The 26,449-nt window shown below is 42.3% G+C and overlaps 1 protein-coding gene across 8 annotated transcripts in view; it reads left to right on the forward strand.

The window, feature by feature from the left end:
* CHD6 (chromodomain helicase DNA binding protein 6) overlaps positions 1-26,449 on the forward strand; it is a 108,800-nt gene that overhangs the window by 19,075 nt on the left and 63,276 nt on the right. For 6 of the 8 annotated variants that reach the window (XM_077929179.1, XM_077929186.1, XM_077929183.1 and 3 more), the window contains exons 2-3: positions 22,020-22,149; positions 23,074-23,129. In XM_077929179.1, coding sequence (XP_077785305.1) covers positions 23,097-23,129 — 33 coding nt within the window. In that variant the 5' untranslated portion in view covers positions 22,020-22,149; positions 23,074-23,096. Of the gene's footprint in view, positions 1-11,054; positions 11,186-22,019; positions 22,150-23,073; positions 23,130-24,452; positions 24,505-26,449 lie in introns of those variants that run through there. The other 2 variants (XM_077929185.1, XM_077929180.1) reach the window with 2 other exon arrangements.

A 26,449-nucleotide genomic window follows, 5' to 3' on the forward strand; every position in this document is an offset into this window, starting at 1 on the left:
ACCCAAATGTCACAAAATAGCAAACAAGCTCTCAAATTCCTCATAATTCTTCCTCAGGCTTTTTGTCCCTATGGATTTGTCTCAGCCCTTTCTAAGGGCATCTAGCTAGTAACTATTACTACTAGCTTTTTCAGATCTGCTACTAGTTATTATGGTTCCAAAGATTAGTTTCTTTAGTGTTAGTTTGAATTTGTTGTAGCAATAGGGGTTGATGATTCTCTGTAGAGCTTCCTTGGAGGGCACTGTTAAAACCAAAGGTAATGTCTGCATGCTGGATTATTATATACACTGTTTGCAGGCTACAGCACCTTTTGCAGAGGGCTGGTCAGTAAACTCAGTTCTCAACTGCATAAACTGAGTTCTGGTAGCGGCAGTAGTGCTGTAGTCCATTCCTGTCTTTATTCACGTGTGTCCTCATGGAGCTGAATATTCAGCTGGTAGCCGTCTGGCTTTTTTTGACTTTGCCATCCCAATGCTAAATGCCAATGGGACTTGTCTGCCTGTCTGCAACAAGTCTAGTGATTTTCCAAAGCCATTGATTACAGATTCATCAGACTCAGACACATTTAAAGTTACTTTACAGAATGTGACTGGCCTGTTTGGACTGCTTCCTACAAAATACCTTCCTCTTTATCCCGTAGTTTTGTATAAATTAGTTTTAGTATAAATTATTTGTTGATAGAACTCACTTTTAAGTAAGAGGAAATAAAACTCCTCTGCCCTTCCAGGGGGAAAAAAAATCTGGGCGATCAGTGCACAAACAGTACATTGGTTGCTGTTCAAAGAAATACGTTGATTACTTAAAAGCATTAGAAGTGTAATAAACACATATTCTGCTAGATCTCTTCTTGAATTAAAGTATACGTTATTGAGCTTTAAATGGCTGTGTTCAAACAAGAAGTCTGCTCTAAGTCAGTCTTTGCCAATCCGGTGCCCTCCAGCTGTTTTGGACTTCAACTCCTCTCAGCCTCAGCCAGCACGCCCAAGTTGTCGTCCCAAACAGCTGGAGGGTACTAGGTTAGTGAACACTGCCAGAAACCCCGGTTACCATGAATGAGCAGCTAGTGCAGTCTGCCGAATTGTTCACACTGTGTTCCTCTGCTACTGCCTGGGGGTGGGAGGGTTTGCACAGAAAATGTCGTTGTGAACAAACCAAAGCTATAGCCTTTGCTATAAAAGGAAAACTGTCTTCACATTATTGTGCAGGTGTAGAAGGCATCACTGCGTTTAACAGCGAAACTCAGGAACTGAACGTGTTTAATTTTAAACAGAGTACCGACTTAAGGATCAGCAGGAAATTGGATTTTATGGTTATGTTTTATACATACAATGTTCAGAGTTACTATAAACCAACATATATCCATTATGATAGAGCACCAGGTGCTATGATTGTAACCAAAATATTAAACTATTTTTGAATCGGTATACAACTCAATATATTGCATATTATATCCATTTCCATACTTAAAAATGTGGAAAATCTGTAGTACACATATTTTTTTAAAGAAAAGCTTTTTAATGATTTAAGCAAGAACCTATACTTCAGTGGCATACAAGAATAAAGAAAAGCAATTCAATGAAATAAAAACGAAACACACACACACAAATGCAAATGTGGGTCATTTCATTCACAGTTCCTGGTGTGTGGACAGGGGTAGTAGTATTATATACAATTATAAAAGGATATTGTCCTTGAGGGTCTTATGATAGTCTCACTTAAAGCTGAAAAGTTACTAAGTTACTAAGAATTCCAAAGAGCAGCATATTTCATAGTAAACGTTTTAACATTTTTACCATCATTAATGTATAAAATATTTCTTGCCACATTGTTGAAAGTTAATTTGTTTTTGCCTGTCCTCTAGTGTGCCTTAATTTTTGAGTTAATTTTTCTGCAGCCGCCTGGGCCACATTTGACTGTACCATAAATGCTTATTTAATCCCTCCAAATATTTCAGTTTTTTTGCAATAACGATCCTGGCGGTTGACAATAAGTATAGAATAAATTCTTTATCCAAACTGTCTTCATTTGGCCCATCCCATATTCCCAGTAATGCTGGCAAAGAGGCTGGTTACAATTCTTGTTTTGTTATTAAAATAATTTCTAAGAACCCCACTGCCCCAAAAGCTGCCACTGGGGGACACACCATAAGTGAAAACATAAACCTTTATTTTTTTTCCTTTTTATGGCCAGTAGCATTTTGGAGACAGATTGGCTCTCAATTCTGAACCTTCAGTGCAGTTTTCAGGACAACCAGAACAAAACAAAAATATCCATATGAGCTTCTTGTTCTCATGTAGTCCGCCATGTATGCACTTGAGGCTTAAGAAAAATCCCACGGGAAAAATAAACATGTTTCATGGCTCTGTAGACAATGGCTCTGAGCATGAGATGCTTGTACATGTTATATGCAAATCTCTCTTTCTGTCTCAGAGGGGCAGTGAGTGTCTGAATTATTCTGATCAGCCAGGTCTTGGTAAAGATGTAAAGATATCAGTTTTTAGGGAGATTGTTTATGGAATAATTGGACTTGCCATTAAGAGCACCCTAGAAGAGATGCTTTTATATTTGTGGTCTATGGGAAATTTTCTGGTGTGTTATTTTGCCATAGAAAAATGTCTTTTTCATAAGTTTTATTAGTAGCAACCAATAGATGCCAATGGCAAATATAATAAAAGGCAAGTTTGGCAGCTTCCAAAATAATAATTAATGTTTTTCTAAGGTGATTATCCCTAGCAAGTAGGTAAGTCAGAACATCATCCACAGTTTGGGGGGATACTAACATTTCAGCAGTTTTCAGTGCTTCCCTCCCCCCCAAATACAAACAATGCAATGAAAATTCAGTGTACATTTGGTTGTCTTTGAATTTTTGCATTCCAAAAGACTTTATTCTTAACAGAGCATTGAAATCACATTAAGTGCACTGTTAATTTCCTCCCTTAAATATTTCAGATCAAATTGCATTGTATTGGGACAAAAATTTGGGGCATTTTTAAAGCATGGTTTACTAAAACACACGTAATAAACATGCTAAATTAGATCACTCTCTAGGGCATCAGAAATTTTCAGTGCAAATTAGCCAAATTTGTACGGGGGGGGGGGGAATGTCTTGAATTTTATTTTACAGTTCAAAATTTTCTAGAAAACCCACATTGCTATCCATGGACCACTGCACAAGTGCTTCATTCAGGTGATCCACAGAAAGGTTGTAGAGCAGTGAGCATATTGGCACTTTCATAGAATCGAAGAATTGTAGAGATGGAAGGCACCACAAGGGTAATCTAGTCTAACCCCTGCAATACAGGAATTTGCCCTGCACAAATGCATTCCACCCCCCCCCCCCCCGTAACAGAGATCTACTGCATATAATGTTGCTCACAAAACAGGCACATCCATTGCATCCAAAGTGAAAAAACTACATTAAAATATGAACCACATGTGTTCATCAATTTGTAGAACAAAAAAAGTTTATTAAGTGGCATGGAGAATTGGTGGTTTAGAGAAAAGAAGTTATCTGGTAGCTGCAAACTCGCTTGTGATTCTCATTGAAATGAAGGACTATTGTGCATATGGCACAGGAGCAATCCTCATGTTTTCACCCTTGAAGAAAACTTAGATAAGATAACATAACAAAAATTGTTCTGCTAAATTTACAGAGAATTGAATGAGTGAGAAATTTTGAATGGTCTATATTTTCTGCTAAATGAAGAGAGAATGTGTGGTGGAGGTGCTGGAAAAATTTTAAAATATGGCAGAACCAATTAATCATTTATGTCAAATGATTAAATTCAATACTCTGTAAAAAAAATACTTTTTAAACTGAATAACAAAAGTTGTGGCCATTGGTTTGCAAGTTCCTTTAAAAAGAGTTTCCTCTGTTACTTTGAGACACTTGTTTCTTGAGCTCCTGCTGGTTTAGATATTGTACTTGGTATGGCATTGAGATGCTATTTTACAACCTTGATGGATTGATTATGCTTGCTTTGAAATCAGTAACTGTAATTTTACCCTACTGATCACTTTAGATCTTTGGCGGCCTTTAATACTGTTGATGGTGAAGGACCTGCTGTGCTTTTACAAGAGCATTCTGGAATGGTGGGGGTTGATATTTTCAGGGGGATGGTGCTGCAGCATCTTGAAGGAGCCTCTCCTACCCCCCCTTCTTATTCAAGATACATGTAAGAACTCTGGGTAAAATGGAGTGGAAATCAGTTTAAAGGCTCTGCTCTAGCTTCCTTTACCATCTGATCTGGCCCTGCGGTTTCAGTGCTTGATTCAGATCCCTTTGTGGAAAAGCTCCTAGTTTCAGGTAAGCCGATGAGGTAAAGCAAAAGGAATGGATTCCCTGGAGCAAAGGAGGAGGATTGGTGCATCTCTGAAGATGAAGTTTAGCCCACTTTTGTCAGCTTTGTGGCCTTGGCATGGGCGTTCAAATCCATTGCTGGGATTTTGATTTTGTAGCAGTTGCCATTCCACTCTTCATGTTGTGTATTGTTGCTTTCTCCTGGCAACTTCTAACAGCATCTGTGCAACTTAGCTGACTGAGGTGCATGCATACATACATGCAGAAAACGAGTCAGCCTGCCTTCTCTCTTCTGATAGAGTTACAAACTTGGTGGATCAGGGGAATGCTGTGGAGATAGTGTATCTTGATTTCAGTAAGGCTGTAGACAAAGGCCCCCATGATATTCTTGTGGAGAAGCTGGTAAAATGTGGACTGGGCAAGGTAACTGTTAAGTAGATTTATGGCTGGTTGACTGATCAAACCCAAAGAGCATTCACTAATGATTCTTGATTATCCTGGGGAAAACGTGATAGGTGATGTGCTACAGGGTTCTGTCCTGGGCCTGTTGTTGTTCAACGTGTATATAAATGACGTGGATGAAGGAATTGAGGGGATGCTCATCACATTTGCAGATTTCTTTATTGATGGAGTCTTTGAAGCAAGCACTATCCCTTTAACTTAGGGAAGGTTATGATAAATATACAGGGTAGAATTCAACAGTGTTCTCTTCCATCCATGGTTCTGGGGGTTGTCCTGACCCTGCTCCCCAACCCAATTTTGTGGTGCTAGGAGGAGGAGGAGAGAAGCCTCGTTGTACAAGCAGAGCTCATTATGCAGGGCTTCTGCTGACATGGCTGATTAGGTGAATCTTGTCCATTGATATATTCTTATTCATAATTTATTATATTAATGAATTGCTTCCCATGAAGCACCCCAAAGCAACGTACAATGCAGTAAAAAAATGTACACAGAACAATAGCGCTGTTTAAATATCCCCATTTCAAAAACTTCCTCTTTCTTAATTCCGATCTTCCAATAAGGAACCTGTGGCTCTACTGAAGTTGTTGGATTCCAGCTCTTATCAGCCTCAGCCAGCATGGTCAGTGGTCAGGGATAATGGGGGTTGAAGCCCAACAAACATTTGGAGGGCTGCAGCACTCCCATGCAAATCTGCTTTCTTTTACAGACTTCAGTAGTTAAATCAAAATAGACGTGCATCATGTGTACAGTTAGCTTCTTTTGGTGCAGAATTTGGGTTACCTTGCTGCTGAATTCCAGTGTGATTTAAAGGGCAGTGTACACACAGACACACTGCCCCTGCCCACTTTCCCTTGGGCCAGCACATTTTTGCATGCCTGTCGGCTGTGAGCCCTGTGCTTTGATTGCCTTGCTGCCCTTGCTACTGAGCTGCTGTTTTGTTTTCTACTTGGCACAAATCCCTGCATCCTTCTGTGCGCCCCAGCAATGGAAGGAAGGTGGGGCATTGGGGAAGGGAGTGCAGAGAAAGCGGGGCCTGTTGGCTTCCTAGGAGGCCCGGGTCACATCCTGCTAGGCTTTGCGGTTCTGATTCCCGAGGCAGCGAAGTGAGAACACAACAGAGCTGCCACGCTGGAGTTTCAGCTTGGTTTCCCACAGCAAATGCACACACCCCCACTCTGTACAAGAGCCTGGCAGCTGCAGTGTAGACGTAAACAGAACTTGCTGCAGAATGCTGTGGAGAGGAGGTTTGCTTCCTCCATATCTGAAGGCGCTGAATTATCTCTCTCTGCTGCAAAACGCACCTGTCCCTCTCTCCTTTCAAGCATCTTAGCAAATTCCGGGGAAGGGGAGGAGACATTCCTCTGTGGAATTGCCTGGCATGGCTGGCTGCATCTTTCACAGAGAAGCCCTTCCCCCACTCCCCTTCAGTCCGCAGGAATGTTGTTGTTTGAGTTCCCACTGGATTGCACCACAGATACCTTGCTTTCAAGTGGCAGCCGCTTTTGCTGGCCAAGACATGTCCGGCTGTGAACAAAAGCTGCGAGCTTTCCTCGCAGACCTGAGATGCTGTATGCATCTCTGCTTACTTCGTGGAATTGGAGAAGCAACAAGACAGGTGGCGATGCTTCAAGTCATGTACATCAATTAACAGCCTTGCTGCCAGCCAAAATCTCTTCTATGGCGGCTATACCTGCAGGTTCCCATTAAAAGCCCTAACCTGTCCAGGTTGCTGTTTTGCATATAGACCGAAGTTCGGCAAGCTTTCCAGTATTGTGGGTTGTATTGGAAATACACTGCAAGTCATAAATGGCATGTGTAAATGTGCAATTTACTTGCTTGTTTTTAAGTATATTTACCCCATTTTTCTTGAAGTAAACACATTTTAATTTTAAAAACAATGCCCTCCTTTCCCTAAACATCTGAGGCTGCTAGGAAAGTCACTGTAAAGCCCTAACAAAATGTCAAATTACAAAACTGAAATAAGTGGGAGAGAAAACATGACCCATCATAACAGCAACATCATAAGACAAACCCACTCCCATAAACTATCATCACCAAAATGGCCACAGTATAACAGAAGATAAAATAAATCAATGAAAAAGGCACTGGGGGAAAACATACACAAAAACCAGCCATGGCCAAAATTTAAAGCTAAAATGCCACCCTTCCCATGACAAAAAATAGGTTAACAGGGAGCTGGTGGTTGTTCATCAGTATTCCAGAGTGTAGGAGCCACAACAGAAAACACTTGCTCATGTGCCCAGCCACTGCATTATACTTAGCAGGGGAATGTGGAAAAGAAGTATCCAATATGGAGTGAAAAGCTTAAGGAAGAAACATAAGGTGGGTTTTAAGGTACCCAGGTCTCAGGCCTTTAGGGTTGTAAAGATTTGGATCAGCACATTAAATCTAGCCCAGAAACTAGAAGGTAGCCAACACAGATCAGATAGAACACATAACTCTGGTACTGTTTGCCTCATCCCAGACAATAGTCTAGGGGCAGTTTTAGTTCCACGTAACTAATGTCGTTTTGGATATTGGTGTAGTGAACATGGAGCCGCAGTCGTTGGTCTTAGCTTGCACTGCAAAACTTACTCTGAAATTGCTGCTTCAAAAGCAGAATTTAAAATAAGATAGTTGTTGTATATCTGTTATTCTGCTATCAGGATGTTAGAATGTAAAAGTGGAGTGGCTTATTGGCAGAGTGGCTTATATAATCCTTGGTATCCAATGAATTGTGACACTGGGAGCATTAGAGTCAGTGCATAAGTGTGCTGAATTGCTTGCAAGATTACTTTCATTGTTTTGTGTGTGTGTGTGTGTGTGTGTGTGTGTGTGTGTGTGATTGAGGGGTTGGGCTAGATGACAGTTCTGATAGTATTAGCAATCACAGCTTTTCTGCAATAACATGGTATGTATCCCCAAACTGTCCAAAATCTGCATTGGGACAATATGTGTATTAGGATAAACCATAATGGCAGCGCAGATTCTGGAGGGCTAGTACAATGTGGTTCCATTGACTCATATCTGTCAGGATTGATGCTGCCATGTTCTAAGACAGCTAAAACCTCTGACCGGTCCCAGCTTGATGACTGTTACTGATAGAGACTCTGCTGTGTCTGTAAAATTGCCATCTCTCTGTGTGATATTTTTCATTGGGAAGCCTGCTTAGTTCAGGCTTGTTTTTGACTCAATATAAACAATTCGTTTGGGTGGTTTGTGCATTTGGAAGTATAGCTTTCACTAAAAGGTGCTGGGAAGGAGTCAGGTGTATGGAGTCAGGGGCATGGCTTCAATATTCAGTTAAATGGTGATGTGTTTGAGAGGACACCTTGGTTCTTGAGGGAAATTAGTATGCTTTGTGGCAATTGAGGAGGGATGCTTCTAGCTGCTGATTGGATGGCAAAACATCTGTGAGCCCATGAATTGGCATTAAAATCCTTGCCATAAAGCAAAGTCAACGGTTTTATGGACACAACTAACTTTGCAGCCTGTAAAAAACAGGCTTTAAAACTCTTGTGAGTATTCCTTCAGTGACCTGAAGATTTAATCGGAAATGGGCAGGATTTTGAATGAGATTTCCAAGGCCCGGGTTGTGCAGCTGTTCAGTTTTATTCCAGTCATTGTACCTATTTTACACATTAACCTTTGCTTCTCTAAACAAGGTATCATTTAGGAGTTTTCAAGTCTGCTAAGTTTTGGAGATGTGATAAATGTTAACCCATATGTAACACTGGGAAAAGCCCATAGCTCAATGGTAAAGCACATCTTTTGCATGCAGGTTCAATTCATGGCATTACCTGGTGTTAGTTCTTTTTAAAAGATTTCGGGCCTCGGGGCTGGGAGCTGAGATCCTAGGAATCTGCTGCTGGGAAAGAAGATGGTGCTAGGCCAAATGAACCAGTACTTTATATTCTGTATAAAGTAGTATGCATGCTCTTCTGTAATATTGTTTGCAAGTGTGTGTGCATGGTCTAATTTCAGGTGTGTGTGCATGTATGTGTGTGTGACAGAGAGATAACATGTGGGAGCAGTTGCATGTTTTTAAAATGGAGTAAATTGTGTTTCAAAATCTAAACATTAAAAATACCTATTCATAAATATCAACACACCCACCCCACTCACACATGAAAATAAAAAGTTCACCACAGCCAATCACAAACAAACAACCACATTCTCGGCCAACCCCAACCTCTCTTACCACCAAAGGAACGCAAGCGAATAGTAAAGACAACCCGCACAAGCGACACTGACACAAAACCCCACACATACATTAAGTAGAATAGAAACATTGCCACCCGACCCCACCTCCACTCACCAAGCCCCCCTCCACCTCTTACTCCCTTTTCCCCCTCATGTAACACTAATGTCTCAACAAATGAAACTGATCTGTAGAAAATGTAACTTGGGGAAAAAGACATTGCACATACTGAGAGCCAGTGTGGTGTAGTGGTTAAGAGCGGTAGACTCGTAATCTGGTGAACCAGGTTCGTGTCTCCGCTCCTCCACATGCAGCTGCTGGGTGACCTTGGGCCAGTCACACTTCTCTGAAGTCTCTCAGCCCCACTCACCTCACAGAGTGTTTGTTGTGGGGGAGGAAGGGAAAGGAGAATGTTAGCCGCTTTGAGACTCCTTAGGGTAGTGATAAAGCGGGATATCAAATCCAAACTCCTCTTCTTCTTCTTTTGTAAACTAAGAAATCTTTAATAAGAAATATGTTAAAAAACAACAACATTAAAAATAACTTTGTGGGTTTAAAAACTAACTTCCCTTTTAGTTCAGCTTCAGGTTTTCCCTGGCTGTTGGGTGAACTAAAAACAAAAAAAAACCATGTGTTCAGTAGCTGGCCCATTTTTTAATGCCGAATGTGTCTCAGTACAGGTGCGTTGATGGAAAACACAGCAGGCACAGATTAGATTGTGTGGAAACTCAGGGGGTTTCCATACAGTGCCATTCAGGGCACGTTGAGCCAAAGGATGCGGGTGGCGCTGTGATCTAAACCACTGAGCCTCTTGGGCTTGCCAGTCAGAAGGTCGGTGGTTCAAATCCCTGTGACAGGGTGAGCTCCCGTTGCTCTGTCCCAGCTCCTGCCAACCTAGCAGTTCAAAAGCACACCAGTGCAAGTAGATAAATAGGTACCACTGCGGCGGGAAGTAAACGGCGTTTCCATGCACTCTGACACTCGTCACAGTGTTCTGTTGTGCCAGAAGTGGTTTAGTCATGCTGGCCACATGACCCGGAAAGCTGACTGTGGACAAATGTCGGCTCCCTCAGCTTGAAAGCAAGATGAGTACCGCAACCCCATAGTCACCTTTGACTGGACTTAACCGTCCAGGGGTCCTTTACCTTTTTACCTTTTTTTACATTAAGCCAAATGCATTGCAAAATGGCAGTTGTACAAATGGCAGAAACGCCACATAGTGCACAAATAAACAAAAACAACAGTGTGAAAACTAAAGAATTGTGTATTTTCAAACCAGTTGATTGATTTCACAAATGTGATAAAAATACAGAAAGTTACTCCATCACTCAGAAAATTGTCCAAACAAATGGCTGGCTCACAGGGAAGGCAAGATAAACAAAACATTGTATTTAGATAAAGATTACAGTTGGTGCAGAAAGGGGACTTTTCTTTCTTTAACGTAGATACGTACTTTGTGTGTAGCTGATGCACATCTGTTTTCTCACCAAGAATTTAGGTAAGTATTGACAAGAGATCATTGCCGTTCTTAGTTTCAGATAGCTGCTAGACTGGTGTGATGGCAATTAGCTGCCCACGTGCACCTTGTCTTGAACTTCCTGGAGAGATGGAGAAAATAGTGGTTGTTCTGAGCCTCTTCCCTTGGTAGCCTGATCAGTTGTCCAGGTCATGCCATTGGGATGATGAGTTCATATTTTCCTCGCTTTGTTGTATGTGCTCGGGATCCTATGGGGATCCTCTTGGTTGCTCTGTTATTGTTGGCATCCGTCTTTCTTGGGAGACAATGGAGGAGTTGCGCTTTTGCGGGCGAAGTCAAACTCTTGGAAGATTTCAGCGCCTGCTGTATGGGATAGACATGTTTTGTTGCAGCTGGGGCAGATGAAGGCATCCGGTTGTGCTGCTGCAGATGCACCATGGCGTTTCTTCTCTCTGCGCTCCTTCCTGCTCTGTATAACAGATACTACAAGGGGTTTGAGTGGCATTAACAAAATACTTTATGAGTGAAGGCTTTCTGACAGATTTCTGAATACAAATTCATGGAAGCTAAGATTATGAATGGATACTGATGGTTATGTGCTACCTACTTCCAGGTTCAAACACAACATCCCTCTGAATATCAGCTGTTGGAAAGCAACAACAGTCTTGGTCTCAGTTCCTGTTTATCAGCTTCCAAAAGATTTCTAGTTGGCTGCTGTATGAAAGAGGATGGTGAACAAAATAGGTATTTTATGCATTTGTTGTTGTTTAGTCGTTTAGTTGTGTCTGACTCTTCGTGACCCCATTGGACCAGAGCACGCCAGGCACTCCTGTCTTCCACAGTTTGGTCAAACTCATGCTGGTAGCTTCGAGAACACTATCCAACCATCTCGTCCTCTGTCGTCCCCTTCTCCTTGTCCCCTCCATCTTTCTCAACATCAGGGTCTTTTCAAGGGAGTCTTCTCTTCTCATGAGGTGGCCAAAGTATTGGAGCCTCAGCTTCACAATTTTTTATGCAAACAAACAAACAAACAAACTTTTATTTGTATGCCACCTTTCCATAGTTCAAAACATGCTCAAGATGGCTTACAACATGAAAAAAATACATAACCTCAATGCAACAAAAGTAGTCTTAAACAATAAATTAAACATTAAAAATTGCAAAACCAAAATGAACAATTTGCTGACTCTTCTTAGGTGTCTGGGCTTATAAGGTATGTACTGGTATGATTTTTAGCCAGCCACGAGAACCCCAGAAATACTTCCTCCTCTTCCTCCCTCCTTTGGCTGGCCCCTTGCACCTCTGCCTTCAGCCTTATGAAGTTCAACAGGGTGCGCTTTTTGCAGAGGATCCCTCTGCCGTAGGAATTCTCTGATACAGAGTTCCAGATTACAGCTTGACATCTGGTGGCAATCTGACTGCCTTGAGGGATATTTTTTTATAATTACCTTTGCTACCAGATGCACTTTTTTGATCTGCGGTATTTCTGCACTAAACTTTTCTCGAGGTCAGTGCCAATACGTGTAAATTGAAGAGGTAAAATTTCTCGAAAATTATTTCCCATAGAAAACGTCAAATTCTTAGGGAAATTTGTTTTGTTTTGCAGTTGGTGTAATTTGCTATAGTTCTAATAAATTAATGTCTTAAATAGTGTTTGTGACTTGACAAGGTGGAACTGTGGTGCTTTCTGGTCACAAAAAAATTAATTATGGAAGAACCTGTTACCATGGTATTTCTAGTGCTGATCCTAGTGATGCTCTCTTCTTTATGGGTTCTCTGTTTAGCTGGGCTTGCACCAAGCTGTACGGTTATTTTCTGTTGTTGTTCCATATGTATAGTGTTTTGAAAACACTATAAACAAAGATTAAATATAATTCCCAGTTATTTGACAATAATTGACCGTGTATTTTTTATACATCGGTTAGATGCCCAAGTCGTATGTTTCCTGTTTAGCATGATGCACTGGCATAGATGCCATATATTCACTGGGTGCAAAATGAGTCTGCTTGGATTTTGGGGCGGCGTGGAAGGTGGTCGGGACATTTAATGCCTATATTTTACCAGTTCCACGGGGAGTTGGTAGATTTCGGGGCCCAGTTTAAAGTGCTAGTATTGATCTTTAAAGCCGTAAAATGTTTGTGGCCAGTTAATCTGACTGACTATCTTCACCAATATGAACCCACCCATGCAGTTACAAAGCTTTAACGTCCCGCTTTGTAAAATTTAGATTGGCGGGCATAAAAGGCACAGCTCTTTCAGAGGCAGCCTCTCCTCCGTGAAATTCCTTCCCAACACATCTGTGTGTATGACCCATCAGTACAGGATTTTAAAGAGATCTTAAATACCCACTTATTGCAAGCTGCTTTTTCATAAAGATTTTATGAGCTGCTGAAATTGTTTGAAATTGTTCTAGCTGATTTATAACGGCACATTGCTGGCCTACATATTGGTTTAAAGTACTGTGTCAAACAGGTGCTTTTAATGAAAGGTGATATTGTATGATTATTTTATGTAAGCTGCTTTTTAAGGGCTTTGCTAAAAATATTTAAGTAAAATAAATAAATAAAAACCCAGCCAGTCATGCTTTGGAAGTATGCTTTCGGTTCCTCTGTAGGGAATCTGCTTGCTCTCTGCACTCTGTTGCCCTTTCTTGCTTTTGTATGTTGCCTGCCTTGGGAGCTGTTGCCTTTCAGGTGTTGCTTCACCCTGTAGAGACCATGTCATTTCCTGTCTCTCTTTCCATCTGCACTTTTGCGTCATGAAATGTTAAGGGATAGAGAACTGGCATGAATCTACTTGTGCCCATTAACTGCTGTCCTCTTCCGCTGGTATTTGCACTATTGCTGTCAAGAACGTGTTTGTCAGATGTTGTAAAAGGTAAAGGTAAAGGTACCCCTGCCCGTACGGGCCAGTCTTGACAGACTCTAGGGTTGTGCGCCCATCTCACTCTATAGGCCGGGGGCCAGCGCTGTCCGGAGACACTTCCGGGTCACGTGGCCAGCGTGACATCGCTGCTCTGGCGAGCCAGAGCCGCACACGGAAATGCCGTTTACCTTCCCGCTAGTAAGCGGTCCCTATTTATCTACTTGCACCCGGGAGTGCTTTCGAACTGCTAGGTTGGCAGGCGCTGGGACCGAACAACGGGAGCGCACCCCTGCCGCGGGGATTCGAACCGCCGACCTTTCGTTTGGCAAGCCCTAGGCGCTGAGGCTTTTACCCACAGCGCCACCCGCGTCCCAGTCAGATGTTGTAAGGCCTCCCATAAATCCACTTTGGAGAGCCCCCAGAACAGTGTGGGGGGCGAGGAGGTGGAAGATTGTAACTGACAAGCTGATATTCTTACACTGATGGAACAATTGTATTAATGCGACGCTGAGTTCCACCCAACTATTTTTTCTCACATGCTCCTTCTCCTGGTGAATATTTGCATGGAACCCTCCCCCTAAGTGATGAGGAAGAATAAATAAATTTGGGCCAGCCAGACGACATCGCCACCACATCATTTGTATCCCATCTTTACCCAAGGGAGCTCAAGGCAGCACATATGGTTCGCCCATCGCCATTTTATATTTGCAGCAAATGGCTGGCCCAAGGTCATTGAGTAAGATTCATGGCTGAATGGGAATTTGAACATGAGTCTCTCAGAGCCTAGTCCAGCACTCTGAACCACTAAACCATGGGTGGGATTCACCTAATCACTCCTTTCAGCAGAAGCCCTGTGCAATGATTTCTGCTTGTACAACAGGGATTTCCTTCTCTCTTCCTCTTTCACCCTCCAAGGGTGGGTGGGAGTCAGGAGAACCCCCAGAACAGTATTCAGTGAGAGGAGAAAAGACCATTCCAATGCCTGTACTGGAAGGCTCCAATGCCTGTACTGATGGAATGATTGGAAGTGTGCGATATTGAATTCTACCTTATGAGCCTTACCATTAGAACAAGTTCCATATGTCTCATCATCAGGTGACTGCTCAAACCACGTGATGTTGAGAAAACAGGCAGGGAGATAGTTTTTTGAATCTGCTCTTGGGAGCTGAGGGCTGTGCCTAGATTCAGCAAGTACAGTGGTACCCCGCAAGACGAACGCCTCGCGAGACGAAAAACTCGCAAAACGAAAGGTTTTTTTGGTTTTCGAGTTGCCTCGCAAGACGAATTTCCCTATGGGCTTGCTTCACAAAACGAAGCTTGCCCCGGGGACAGCGGGTCTTCTCTTTTGAAGCAAGGGGCGGCGGGGAGATCGCTTCTCCCCACCGCCCCTTGCTTCAAAAGAGGTCTGCCCCCGGATATAATTGGTTTTTTAAAATGGTTAAAAACCATTTTAAAATGCTGGGGGTGGGAAGAAAAGCCCTTGTCCCCCCCCCAGCCTTCAGAAGAGGTCCGGGGACAGTCTGTCCCCGGACCTGGTCTGAAGGCGGTTTCCCTAGGAACGCATTAATTGATTTTCAATGCATTCCTATGGGAAACCGTGCATCGCAAGACGAAAAAACCGCAAGACGAAGAGACTTGCGGAACGAATTAATTTCGTCTTGCGAGGCACCACTGTAGCAAGTATCTTGTGGAAAGTTTTTAAACCAGCCTTCTCTACCCACTCGCCCACTCTGGTGAGTAACTCTGCAGTAACAACATGGGGTTTTTTTTTTTTGTAGCTGGGAAGAACAGTTTTCTTCACAAGAGTAGCTTGCCTCAAGCTAGAAATAACTGTTTGCCTTTTAGAAGAACGATATGCACTCCCTGCTCCGTGTTGCAGACATGCCCCTCTCTACCATGTGACTCAGCAGAGTGTGTTGACTAGTTATGGATCCTTCACCTGAATGTGCTTTCTTCTAGTGTCCTCTCCTGCATCATAGTTCCGTGAGCTTGGCCTTCCTTTTTACTCAGGATAACCTTCCCTGCAAACTTGAGCTTCGTCTACCAGGTTACCCAGTTTGTACACTGAGGACTATTGCAGGCACATACTAGGAGGGATCACCACTAAGTTCCAGATTTTATTAACAAATTTGCATGATTGTATAGTGGATCCAGTTGGAGCCCATTCAGGGGTGTGGGTTGCCATAGCATAATCTGGTTTGAGTAGGTATCTTGGTCATGAAGTACCAGTAAGCAAGGCAGTACAGCTTTGTTGACGAGAGAAAGGCAGAAGGCCAGCAGTCCAGGGGTTTTATGCTACCAGGTGGCTGACACTACATGTGTATCTGAAGAAGGCTCTGAGGCTTTAGCACACACAGCTCATAGTAGCGTTTCAGGCTGGGTCCAGCCTAAGGCCTTCAGGCTTCTGCTTCAAGCCCCAGAGTCCCTGAGGTTATCTTGCACCTTAAAGGTCTAGCTTTACTTTTAGAAATCTGCGGTGGACAAATTAACAGATTGTTGCTGTGATGTGAATACATAATGGCATACAGACAAGCTGCTAGTACCAAGATTAGTACTGTAGTACTGCTAGCACAATTGTGATTTCAACTGCAATGCAGAAGTTGTTTATGCATCTTTTTGCTTGTTTGTTTTTGCAAATCTGGCCTCGTGGGTCTGAATGAGTCACTTTTCATAGCTGAAAAGTACATGATGGGTAAGAGATATTTGTCAACTTCTGATTGAAATCTGCTGCCGACAGTCCAGCAAAACTTGGCTGTGGCTATACAGCGGAGCATTTGTGGTCCTTGCATTTCTTACTCTGTCAGCTGTGTAGCTTGAGGCTACCATGGATATCTGTTCTAAAGTAGATTGAAGTGGATTTTATGGATTCGGTAACAGCTTTTCTCCTGTATGTGCTATGTGTCTCTGAAAATTCCCAGGAGAACCCAGACGGAAAGGATGCATAATTGGAACTTGATTTTGTTTCAGCCTCGTTGGAGGAATGTGTCACACTTGGGAAAATGAAAATAAATCAAAGAGAGCAGGGTAATAGGCAGATGCTTCAATCCCAGCAATGGTACTAGCAGAGAGTCGGCTACTTAGAACAGCCTCAGTGATGATTCAGTTGCCCAGTCTGATAGTCTCACCTGTTAGGAAATGTTTATTTCTGGCTGGGTTGAATGTAGCTTGGTGCTCCTGCTTCTGTTTATGGGATGATTTTGCATCTTGATAAGGAATATCAATAGTATTCTGAGTTAACATAAAAACCATCATGGAATGAAGCATAAAACCTGTCCATTTCTAATAATTGGCAATGAAGCTCAAATTAAACAGTCGAAACACTTACGTGGTACACCAGCAAAAAAATTCTTATCTTCATGAGAAAACTGCAGCTCCATTAGAAAATAAGGCAGCCTCGTTTGAGATTAAACAGAGATTTTAATCTCTGGATATTTAATGCAGAAGCGGGGATGTTGGCATATCTGCTTGTCAAAGTGTACAGGTGGATCTTAAATTGGGATGCTGGGAGGTTTTGCACACAGGAATAGTGCAGTAAAGGAACAAAATCTGGCAGCTTTTTTAGGGATAGAGGAGAGGCACATGCTTAGTGGTGATGGGAAAATTCATGTCCCTCATGAGATGGCCTGCCAAAGTGCCACTGTGAAAGTACACCATTGGTTATTGGAGGTCAAAAAAGGGTTTGGGGCACAAAGAAAAACCTGCTTTGTAGGAATGTAGCCTTTATCCCCATCAAAGCAACAACATGGAGGCACAAATGAATAGGTTGTAAAGCAAGATGAGTTAGGAAGAAACATGCAGGAAAAAATAGTACTGATGATAGATGAAGAATAATAATAAGAAAGGAGATATACAACTGGGACTTAAGCTCCTGGACAGTAAGAAGATATTGTGGCAAGTAAAGCTGCATAACAAATGAAGCATTGCTCAAGTGGTGTGCCATGATTTTTGCAAATATATTCCTTTTTCTCCAGCACTGTGCTCAGTTCTGCTAGTTTACAGCAGAAGGCAGCTGTGCACAGTACTGATGGGTAGGCATCTGAGAAATCTTACATGTTTGTGTGGTTTTAGTTAAGGTGATAAATTAACTTTACATTGCATAAATGTACAAATAATACTTTTAAAATGACTAACACGTGGTTTGGATGCAGCTACTCTATTCTGCAAGAGTGGAGTTACCTATTGATATGGTCTGCCCTCTGAGACTTAATGGAATCTGATGGCTTCCTGAATGCTGGGAGGGATTTTCTAGCTGACATGGCTAAAGCTCAAGTCTCACTTGTGGAATGGTGAGATGCGCAGAGCGGTTGACACAATTGCTCCTATCTCTGTGGAGTGTGTATGTTAACATGGTACTCTAGTGACCAGCATGTGACGAAACAAGAGAGTCAGCATCTAGAGCTCAGGTGACATACATCTCAGTATAGACGTGGTTGCACCATCAGGACTACCATGTGGTAGTGAAGAAAGCTTGCTTCTCTGCCACCGTCACATCAGTCTGGCAGATGAATGAGGTTTCATCATTCAAGAGAGCATTGCTCTGACATCTCTGGAGACCTGCTGTAACAACTTTACAAGGCACTTTAGAGACAAAAGTGTTCAGATTTGGACAGTGGTGGTGTCCAGTGCACTGTCCATTTCATTTGTACTGGATCACTTTCAATTATTGTGGCCTGAGGATGTGACCAGCTGCTTGAAAAATTGTATCTGGCCACCTGCCCCCTTGACCCTTCCCCATTTTGGCTTCTTAGAACTTATCACGCTAATCATCTGCAGTGGCTTCCAATTCACTTCCTAGCCTAAGTCAATGTGCAGATCTTGTCGTTTAAAGCCTAAAAAGCTTGAGACAATTTTACCTGATGGATCTCCTCCTCCTGTACTAAATTGAATATTGAGAGGCTCTGCTGAAGGTGCCCCCACCAAGAGAAGTTATGTGGTTAGCTACCAGGTAAAGGGCCTTCTTTGTATTGGCACTTGGTTATAGAATGCCACCCCCAGAGAAGATTGCCTGGCACCTTCCTTGTGGTCTTTTCAGTGGCAGGTGAATACATTTGCAATCCACTGATTTTTAGATCTGTTATATGTTTTTAGTGATGCTGTGTGCTGTTTCTACTGCTGGAATTTTTATGCTGTTTTTATTTTATTTTATTATGACACTGGGTAATATTTTATGTTAGACATACTTAGAGTAAGGTCCATTGAAATTAATGCACTTAAGTGGTTTTACTCTAATCAATATTGGATATCACCCACCATTGTTTGGCGACTTACAGATAAAATATTTTGTAATGGGATTCTTATCCTTTTGGCGCTGCGTGCTTGTTGGTAGTTGAGAGATCATCATCTGCACTTGATGATATGTTAAATTTGCACAGCTGAGGCAGGTTCTTTTACTCTTGATGCTTATGAAGGGTGTACTTGAGCTGGTTTGCAAATCATCTCTTGGTTAAAATCTTTGTACCTAATGGATGCAGCAAATTTGAGGCTCTTGGGCTTTAAAATAAGAGGTAAAGTAAATCAACTTTGCTGGGTCGTTCAGCGTTTCTGGGCTGGTGCCATCCTGTGGAGACTGGGTAGCTTTGCAGCCTTGTGGAAGCTTGATTTAGAAAAAGAAAAAGATGGAGAGGCTGCCTAATGCTTCCAGGAAGCTGAGACAATCCTCTCCTTGCTCCAGACATGCCTTTCTGGGTTCCCTGACCCCACCTTTCTCTGGCTTTGCTGAGGCATTATTTCCATAACTGATTCCCCCCTTCCCACTCCACCCAATTAAGATGGCAGTAATGAAGCCCATATTATGCATGCATGGTGGAAATTTGACCTGCAGAAAATTCCCAGCATGCTGTGCTCAACTAGCCTGCTCCTTGTTCTCTGGCTTCTTCCTGCTGCTGTGCTGCTTGCCGTGTTCTTTGTCACATGGCTTTCGCCTCCTAGCTGGGGAGCTACTGTGCGGCTGTAACCACTTTGGAGTAGGAAAGCAAAAGAGACACAAAAGAGATCTCCGTTGCTTATGGGAGCAGCATCAGCCCAGTTTCTCCGCCTGAGCAAAAAATGCTGAGCGTGGTTTAAGCAGGGTTATTCAGAAGGGCATCGATATTGTTCTTCCAGAAGCTGTAATGATCTCCAAATTGAGATTTAATTTTTAGGAAAAAAGAGATTTGTGTTGGATATATTTATCCACAATAAAAGAAATTAACAAATAATCTGGTGGCCTTAGACTTTTTGGTCTGTTCATCCCTCTGCCCTAGCAATCAACCAGCAACTCTAGCTTTATAGCAGCCAGTTTATTTCATTTAGTTACTGAATATATTTACTGTGGTACCTCAGGTTACAAACACCTCAGGTTACAGACTCTGCTAACCTGGAAGTAGTACCTCAGGTACTTTACCTCAGTAGTACCTCGGGTACTTTACCTCAGGATGAGAACAGAAATCACATGCCTGTGGCACAGAGGCAGCGGGAGGCCCCATTAGCTAAAGTGGTACCTCTGCTTAAGAACGGTTTCAGGTTAAGAACGGACCTCTGGAACGAATTAAGTTCGTAACCAGAGGTACCACTGTATGTATGTGTGTGTGTGTTATATATATGTGTGTGTGTGTGTGTGTGTGTGTGTGTGTGTGAGAGAGAGAGAGAGAGAGAGAGAGAGAGAGAGAGAGAGAGAGAGAGAATTTTAACTGATTTTCTTTTCTCATAGCAATTATTCAATATCATCATTTAACATCCATTTTCTGCTTTCCCCCCTCCCTGTTGACTTCCCCCAACTTCCATTTCTGGTTTGTTACATCAAATGTTACATTCTGCTCTTTATACAAAATGATCTGTTATCACTAATTATATTTCTTGTTCTCTGTAAATAAAGTTGTAAATGTTTATTTAAATCCTGCCAACGAGTCCATTTTTGTTGTTGTTTCTGCAAGTATGTTGTAAAGGGTTCCCATTCTTTTCCAAAATCACTATTGTCCTTTTCACGCAATTTGTCTGTATACCACTGTATATCTCACCTTTCCTCCAAGGAGCTCAGTATATACCGTATTTTTCGCTCTATAACACGCACCCGACCATAACACGCACGTAGTTTTTAGAGGAGGAAAATCTGTAGGCATGCCACCCATAGGCATTCCCTCCATAACACGCACAGACATTTCCCCTTACTTTCTAGGAGGAAAAAAGTGAGTGTTATGGTGCAAAAAATACGGTACTTCTCCTCTTCCCCATTTTATTCTCATGTTATCCCTGTCAAGCTAAGAGGCGGTGACTCTGCCCAGGGCCACAGAGTGAACTTCACTGATGAGTGGGGATTTGAACCCTGATCTCCCAGCTCTTAGTCCATCACTCTAACCACTGCACCACACTGGGTCGCAGTGTGACCCAAGCAATGCCCAACAGTTATCAGTGTATAGGTCATTTCTCATGTAGCTCTATTTTTCTGCTTGTTTGTTCGTTTATTAATACTTACGGTATATTGATTGTTCTTTTTAAAACATACGAACAGGAAGAGGTGCGGAAAGGAGGGAAAAGGGGGCAAGAGAAAAGATACAAATTGGGATGTAATCAGTGCTGTTTTTTCTGGAAAAAAGTTGGGGGAACTCACCATGAAGTTAGCTTATCACGGTACCAGTCACAGTGGCATTCCACCCACCCACCTACCCAGCAGTGGCTAAATGTAAGATGTGATTAATAAACTCAAGCAGACAGTGATCTGAATTACAGATGGCTCAACTTTATTGACTAGAGATATAGGGGGATTTTTGGTTCAGGCATTGGGCGTATATTCATTCCTGCTCCCAGCCCCCTGGACAAAAAATAAAATAAAAATACCCCTGGATTTAATAGTGATCATAAATGCCTCGTGTCATAGCAATTTTTTATATTCAGAGTTTGGAACTATTATTGTTGTTGGGCCTGGGCACAAGAGACAAGCAGTGTAAGCATAGAGTTCTGTGTATACTGCCAAATGTTTCTAAATATGTATTTGTGAGTTGCTCTCTGTCAAAACAGGATCTTCAGTCCATTGAACGATTGAGGATGGAGACTCTTATGAAGAGCCCTGTTCTTTTGCCAGCACTGTGAACTGCACCACCCATTTCAGTACTTGGGAAACTGAAGTGAGCTTGGATTTGGTTTTGACCCATCCAGGGCATAAAGTTCAGAAGGCAAAGTAAATCCCTGTGTCAGAGAGATCAACTCCAGGGCTGAAACCAGAGTGGGTGGGCATGGCATTTAGAATTTATTGCTCTGCAGCACAAATTGAAGCAGGGGTAGAGCTATTTGAGGGTTGCTTGCAGTATCTAGTGCATGGCCTCTTTTGCATCTCAAAGAGGTTGGGCTTCCAGTTGACTGTACTTGTTTATAGTCACCAAACCAACCTTGTCAGTGAAAACCCCCTGCATCCCTTGAAATGAGCTCTGGGAAAGTTGGGAGAACCCCCAAAACAGCATGGAGAGGGAGGGTAGAGGGGAATCACTCTGTCTGGCAAGCGGCAATGCTTGCACAAATGGAACATTTGTAATTACACAATGTTAAATTTCACCCACAGCATACACATAATTGAACTTGGCATATGGCTGATTGTCATGTTTCTCGCCAGTCTTATTTCAACCTTAACTACTACACCACTCTGTCACATGTATTGTTTTGATATTTAATGGATAACATTTATTTCCTAATTGTGCTGCTAGGCTGACTGTGTCTCTTTTGGTTATGTCCCTTCCCCTTCCAGGATACTGAAATGAGAATGGCCTGGCTCTGACCCCAGAGTGTGCACATTCTTCTTTTCCCCGCTTTCCAACTAAAGAAGATCCTTCATCCCTCTCCTCCTCAAAGAAGGCAATGTATTGCTCCTGGAGAAGGTAAATGCATGTTTCTCAATCTGCATAGCTATGGGAGAGCAGGAAGTGGTCTCCAACTGTTGCTGGACTTTTATAGGGCCATATTTTCAAGTGGGAAAGGATATTTTTAATTGGTAGAGTACTTTATTTTGTTTCTATAAAGCCCCAGGATGATGATGATGATGATGATGATGATGATGATGATTGATAATAATAAATGTTTTGTACCCCACCCATCTGACTACTTTGCATCCCAAAGCAATTGCACACATTGCACAACATCTAATAGTGTTTATACTCAGCAGGTCACTAACCAACTCTCTCCCTCCCTCTTTAGCGTATCTGTATGTTGTATGCATTAACTGTCCCCCCATTACATTTTTAAATGTAGAATTAAATAAACCTTAGACGTATCATTAAGGTGCATAATGTTTGAGGTTCCCAAAGGATCTGAATGGCTAAGGTTTGGAAGACCTCTACTTAACATTCTGAGAAATCCCTGTTTGACATCAGTGGGATGGACAGACCCCTGATAAGCCTTCAAGGGGTGGGGAGCTACCATCTTCCTTGACCATAGGCAATGCTGACCAGGGCTGGTGGGAGTCCAACCACATCTGGAGGATGGCAGATTCCCAATCCCCGCTGTAGAGTTATAGGTTTAATGAGGAAGTTTCAAAACATCTATCTATCTATCTATCTATCTATCTATCTATCTATCTATCTATCTATTGTATGGCTTCCAGTCATGTAAATCAGTGCCACAGGATTATCTGTTTAGACTCCAAAAGGCCCTTCCTTCTTGAGTAATACAGAGTATTTTTGAGCAGGACTTATATCTGAGTGTGTCACTGCTCTTTAGAGAGGGTGTTGTATTAAAAATACTTTACAAGCAGTTCTTGTGTGCTTTCAGTGTTAACATGACCTTTTTGTCTTGTGTTTTTACAGAAGTAATATACACCCCAAATTTGATGATAATGAAAATACAGAAGAAAGAAAAACAGGTTGGCAACCCTTTCTTTTGTCAATCTCTCTCTCTCTCTCTCTCTCTCTCTCTCTCTCTGTGTGTGTGTGTGTGTGTGTCTGTGTGTGTGTGCAAGGGAGGGAGAGGGAGAAGGAGAAGCATTCCCTAGGGTCCTTTATTCAACTGGATTTGAGGAAGTTGAGTCCTTTTTGCCATAAGGTGAAAGGAACCTCCTTAACAACTTTAGTTCCTGTGGGCAGCAGAATCCCCAAACCTCTTAATGTGAATAGCTTGCTTAAATCTAATCCCACTATCATGCAGTTTAAATCTGAGGAAGGGCTATCATAAGATAAACAATTTTTAAAATATAAATGCAAGCCCATAGTTACAGTTCATTGCTAAATTCCTTACTGTGGTGTGGTGGCTAAGAGAATGAGTTACGAATCAGAAAGTCCCTAGTTCAAATCTTGCCTCTGCCAGGAATCCCATTAGATGACCTTAGACAAGCAATTACTTCTCAGCCTCAGTCCTCCTTTCTGCAAAACGAGAATAATAACATTGCCTTACCTTACAGCAGCGGTGGGGACCCTTTGGTTCTCCAAATGTTGCTGAACTACAACTCCCATCTTCCCTGGGCGCTGCCCATGCTTGCTGGGACTGATGGGAGTTGTAGTTCAGCAATATCTGGGAGGCCCAAGCTTCCCCACACCTGCCTTGCAGTGTTTTTGTAAGGATTATAACAAGATAATGACAGCTGAGGGCATTGTAGGGGGCTGGACTAGATGACCCTTGGCAGTCCCTTCCAATTCTACAATTCTAAATTCACTTTGAAGACTTACAAGCACTATTCAAATGCTAAGTGTTGTTTTTGTTATGGATAGTAACTTGCACTCTGTTCCTATCACAAAAAATGGCACATACATTAATATGTAGGTAGTATGTGGATTTATTTAAATTTGATCAATCTTTTGAAAGCCAAAAATTAACTAAAAATTCTTCGTGCCACTGAAAGACCATTCCTTCCTCTGTGTGTCTGGATCTTCTGCTTTTGCTATGCTGGTGCCATTTAGCAACCAAGTATGCCTGAGAGATTGATGAAGCAGCCGTCATTGTATTTCCTGTGTGTGCACACTGGCAAACCTAGCTGTGGCCTGTGTGATAAAGGGAAGGAGCTTGCTTTAATATACGGAAGCATGGAACAAACCAATCTGCTCCGTGCTGTTTTGTGTCCTGCCCTGTTTTAAATGGCGATTTTTAAAGTGAGCTTGTTAGAAAGGAATAAATCTTCCCTTCTGAGCCTGTTCTGAAACAAAGTCTTAAAAGTGATGTTGGCCAACAACTCTATCCCTTTCTGATATTTCAGATGTAAGGAACAAAAAGAAACGAAATTCTCACCTGCCGATCCTATTGCTAAGGTTTCTTCCATCATTCTAATTAACATTGTATCCCAGTTCTTGTCTCCAGAGCAGCACACACATTGCCACTTCCTAGTTGGTCATGTTGTTTTCCTTTGTTCTTTAAGAAACAGCTGTTTTGCTGGTAGCCTTCTCCCCCCTTCTCCCAGCCATGCCCTTTTTCACGCATTGTGCAAATTGATGCAACTTGCTGCTTCTTTTAATGGATGTTAAAATGCCCTTTTCTCATTCTCATAGCATTCACTTTCTGTATCCAGCACATTGTTATTATTTATGCTGTTGCTACTCTTTAATTTATCACCTGCCCTTCACCCTAAGGTCCCAGGGTGGGTTGCGACATTACAACACAACTTTAACAACAGCTTAAAACAACTTACAGTTACAGAAATAAGATAAGATCTGAAGGCAGCCCTGTTTAGGGAAGCTTTTAATGTTTAACAGACTATTGTATTTTAATATTTTCTTGGAAGCTGCCCAGAGTGGCTGGGGAATAAATTATTATTATTATTATTATTGGTCCTAAAAATATGCACCTCAAACGGTCTAAAGCCCGGTCGAGATGCCTAGTTTGCATAATGTTATTTTGCCCACTTCTGTATCCAGGATTTAGAAAATGCAGGGGTTTTTTTTGGCAGAAACTGATTGACACAGATACAGGAAATAGTGACCAGGAGTGTGCAGGGGTACCCATAATTCAGTGACAGAGCACATGTTTTTGGAGCTTCCACTTAAAAATAATTTGGGCAGGAATTATGGGGGAAACTACTTACAGAAAGGGACCAGGTAGACAGATACCGTGCTAGACATACAATTGGACTGATTCACTGTAAAGCCGCAGTAAAACCCCATCATTAGAAACCGTGCCAGCATGTAGGCCTGGCTGTTGCAACTGAATTCTAAAGGACTGCTCTTGCACCCTGTTCACACAAACACACGTTTTGTCTTATTCCAGTGATGTAGTTAGGCAACTTGATGGGCTTAGGGAGGAACCCCTCTGTAGATGGTAACGTATATTGCCCCGCTTGCTTCTAAACGTGATAAGCCAGGATGGCTGCATTTGCCCTGCCACCCCAATTTATTCTCCTAAATAGGACCCTTGATATCTGCCCTACAGTCCTGCCTCGATAGCACCACTGCCTAGTTCTTTTTAGCCTTGGAGAGTCTGCATTGCTGCCTTGGGTGTTTTTCTCCTTGCATGGAGCTGGGATGCCAAGATTTATGCTTTCCCTTGCAAGTCTATTTTTATTGTATCCACATAATGCAAGATACCATCGGAGCCTCGGCATTTACACTGCCTCCTTCCTCTTACTAATAATTTCTAGTGAGGCTGTTAAGGGGTAGGTATTGTTGGTGGACTGTGAGATGTAGCTCCTCCTTTGTGATCTGCAAGAACCGATGATCCCTGGAAGGGGAAAGGACAGGCAGTCAGAAGGGCTGCTGCTACCTTACAGGGAGAGAAACAGCCGCTGGTTGTTTTTTCACCTATGCAGCAGCCAAAACTGACCTCTAATGCTGTGTGTTTCCCATACAGGAAGTCTAGGTGGGAGGCTGGCTGAAAGAAATGCTCAGCTGGATGTTCTGGATTTGACATGAGAAATGTTTTAAGTGATTTTCAAGGGTTTGTGCTGCAGATGAGGTAATATTAGACAGAGGAATCATTGTGTGTCCCCCAACACTCCACCTTCATAATATCAGCATCTTGTCAAAGCTTTTTCTTTCCCCCCACTTTTCCTTCCTCCAGTGCGAGCAAAGGGGGCATTCTTGTTCCACTGGTTTTTCTTCACTTGTTGACTAACTTGAGAGTTTTGGGCTTGAAGGAGGGCAGGGGAGAAAGGAGAGCATTCAGGGCAGCAAAACTGGTTATTCTTCTGGGACTGAAAAAGTCTCCAATTTAACCTGGAGGTATGACAATAATAATAATAATAATAATAATAATAATAATAAT

The sequence above is a fragment of the Podarcis muralis genome, chromosome 5 (assembly GCF_964188315.1).
Source record: "Podarcis muralis chromosome 5, rPodMur119.hap1.1, whole genome shotgun sequence".
Classification (NCBI taxonomy): Eukaryota; Metazoa; Chordata; class Lepidosauria; order Squamata; family Lacertidae; genus Podarcis; species Podarcis muralis.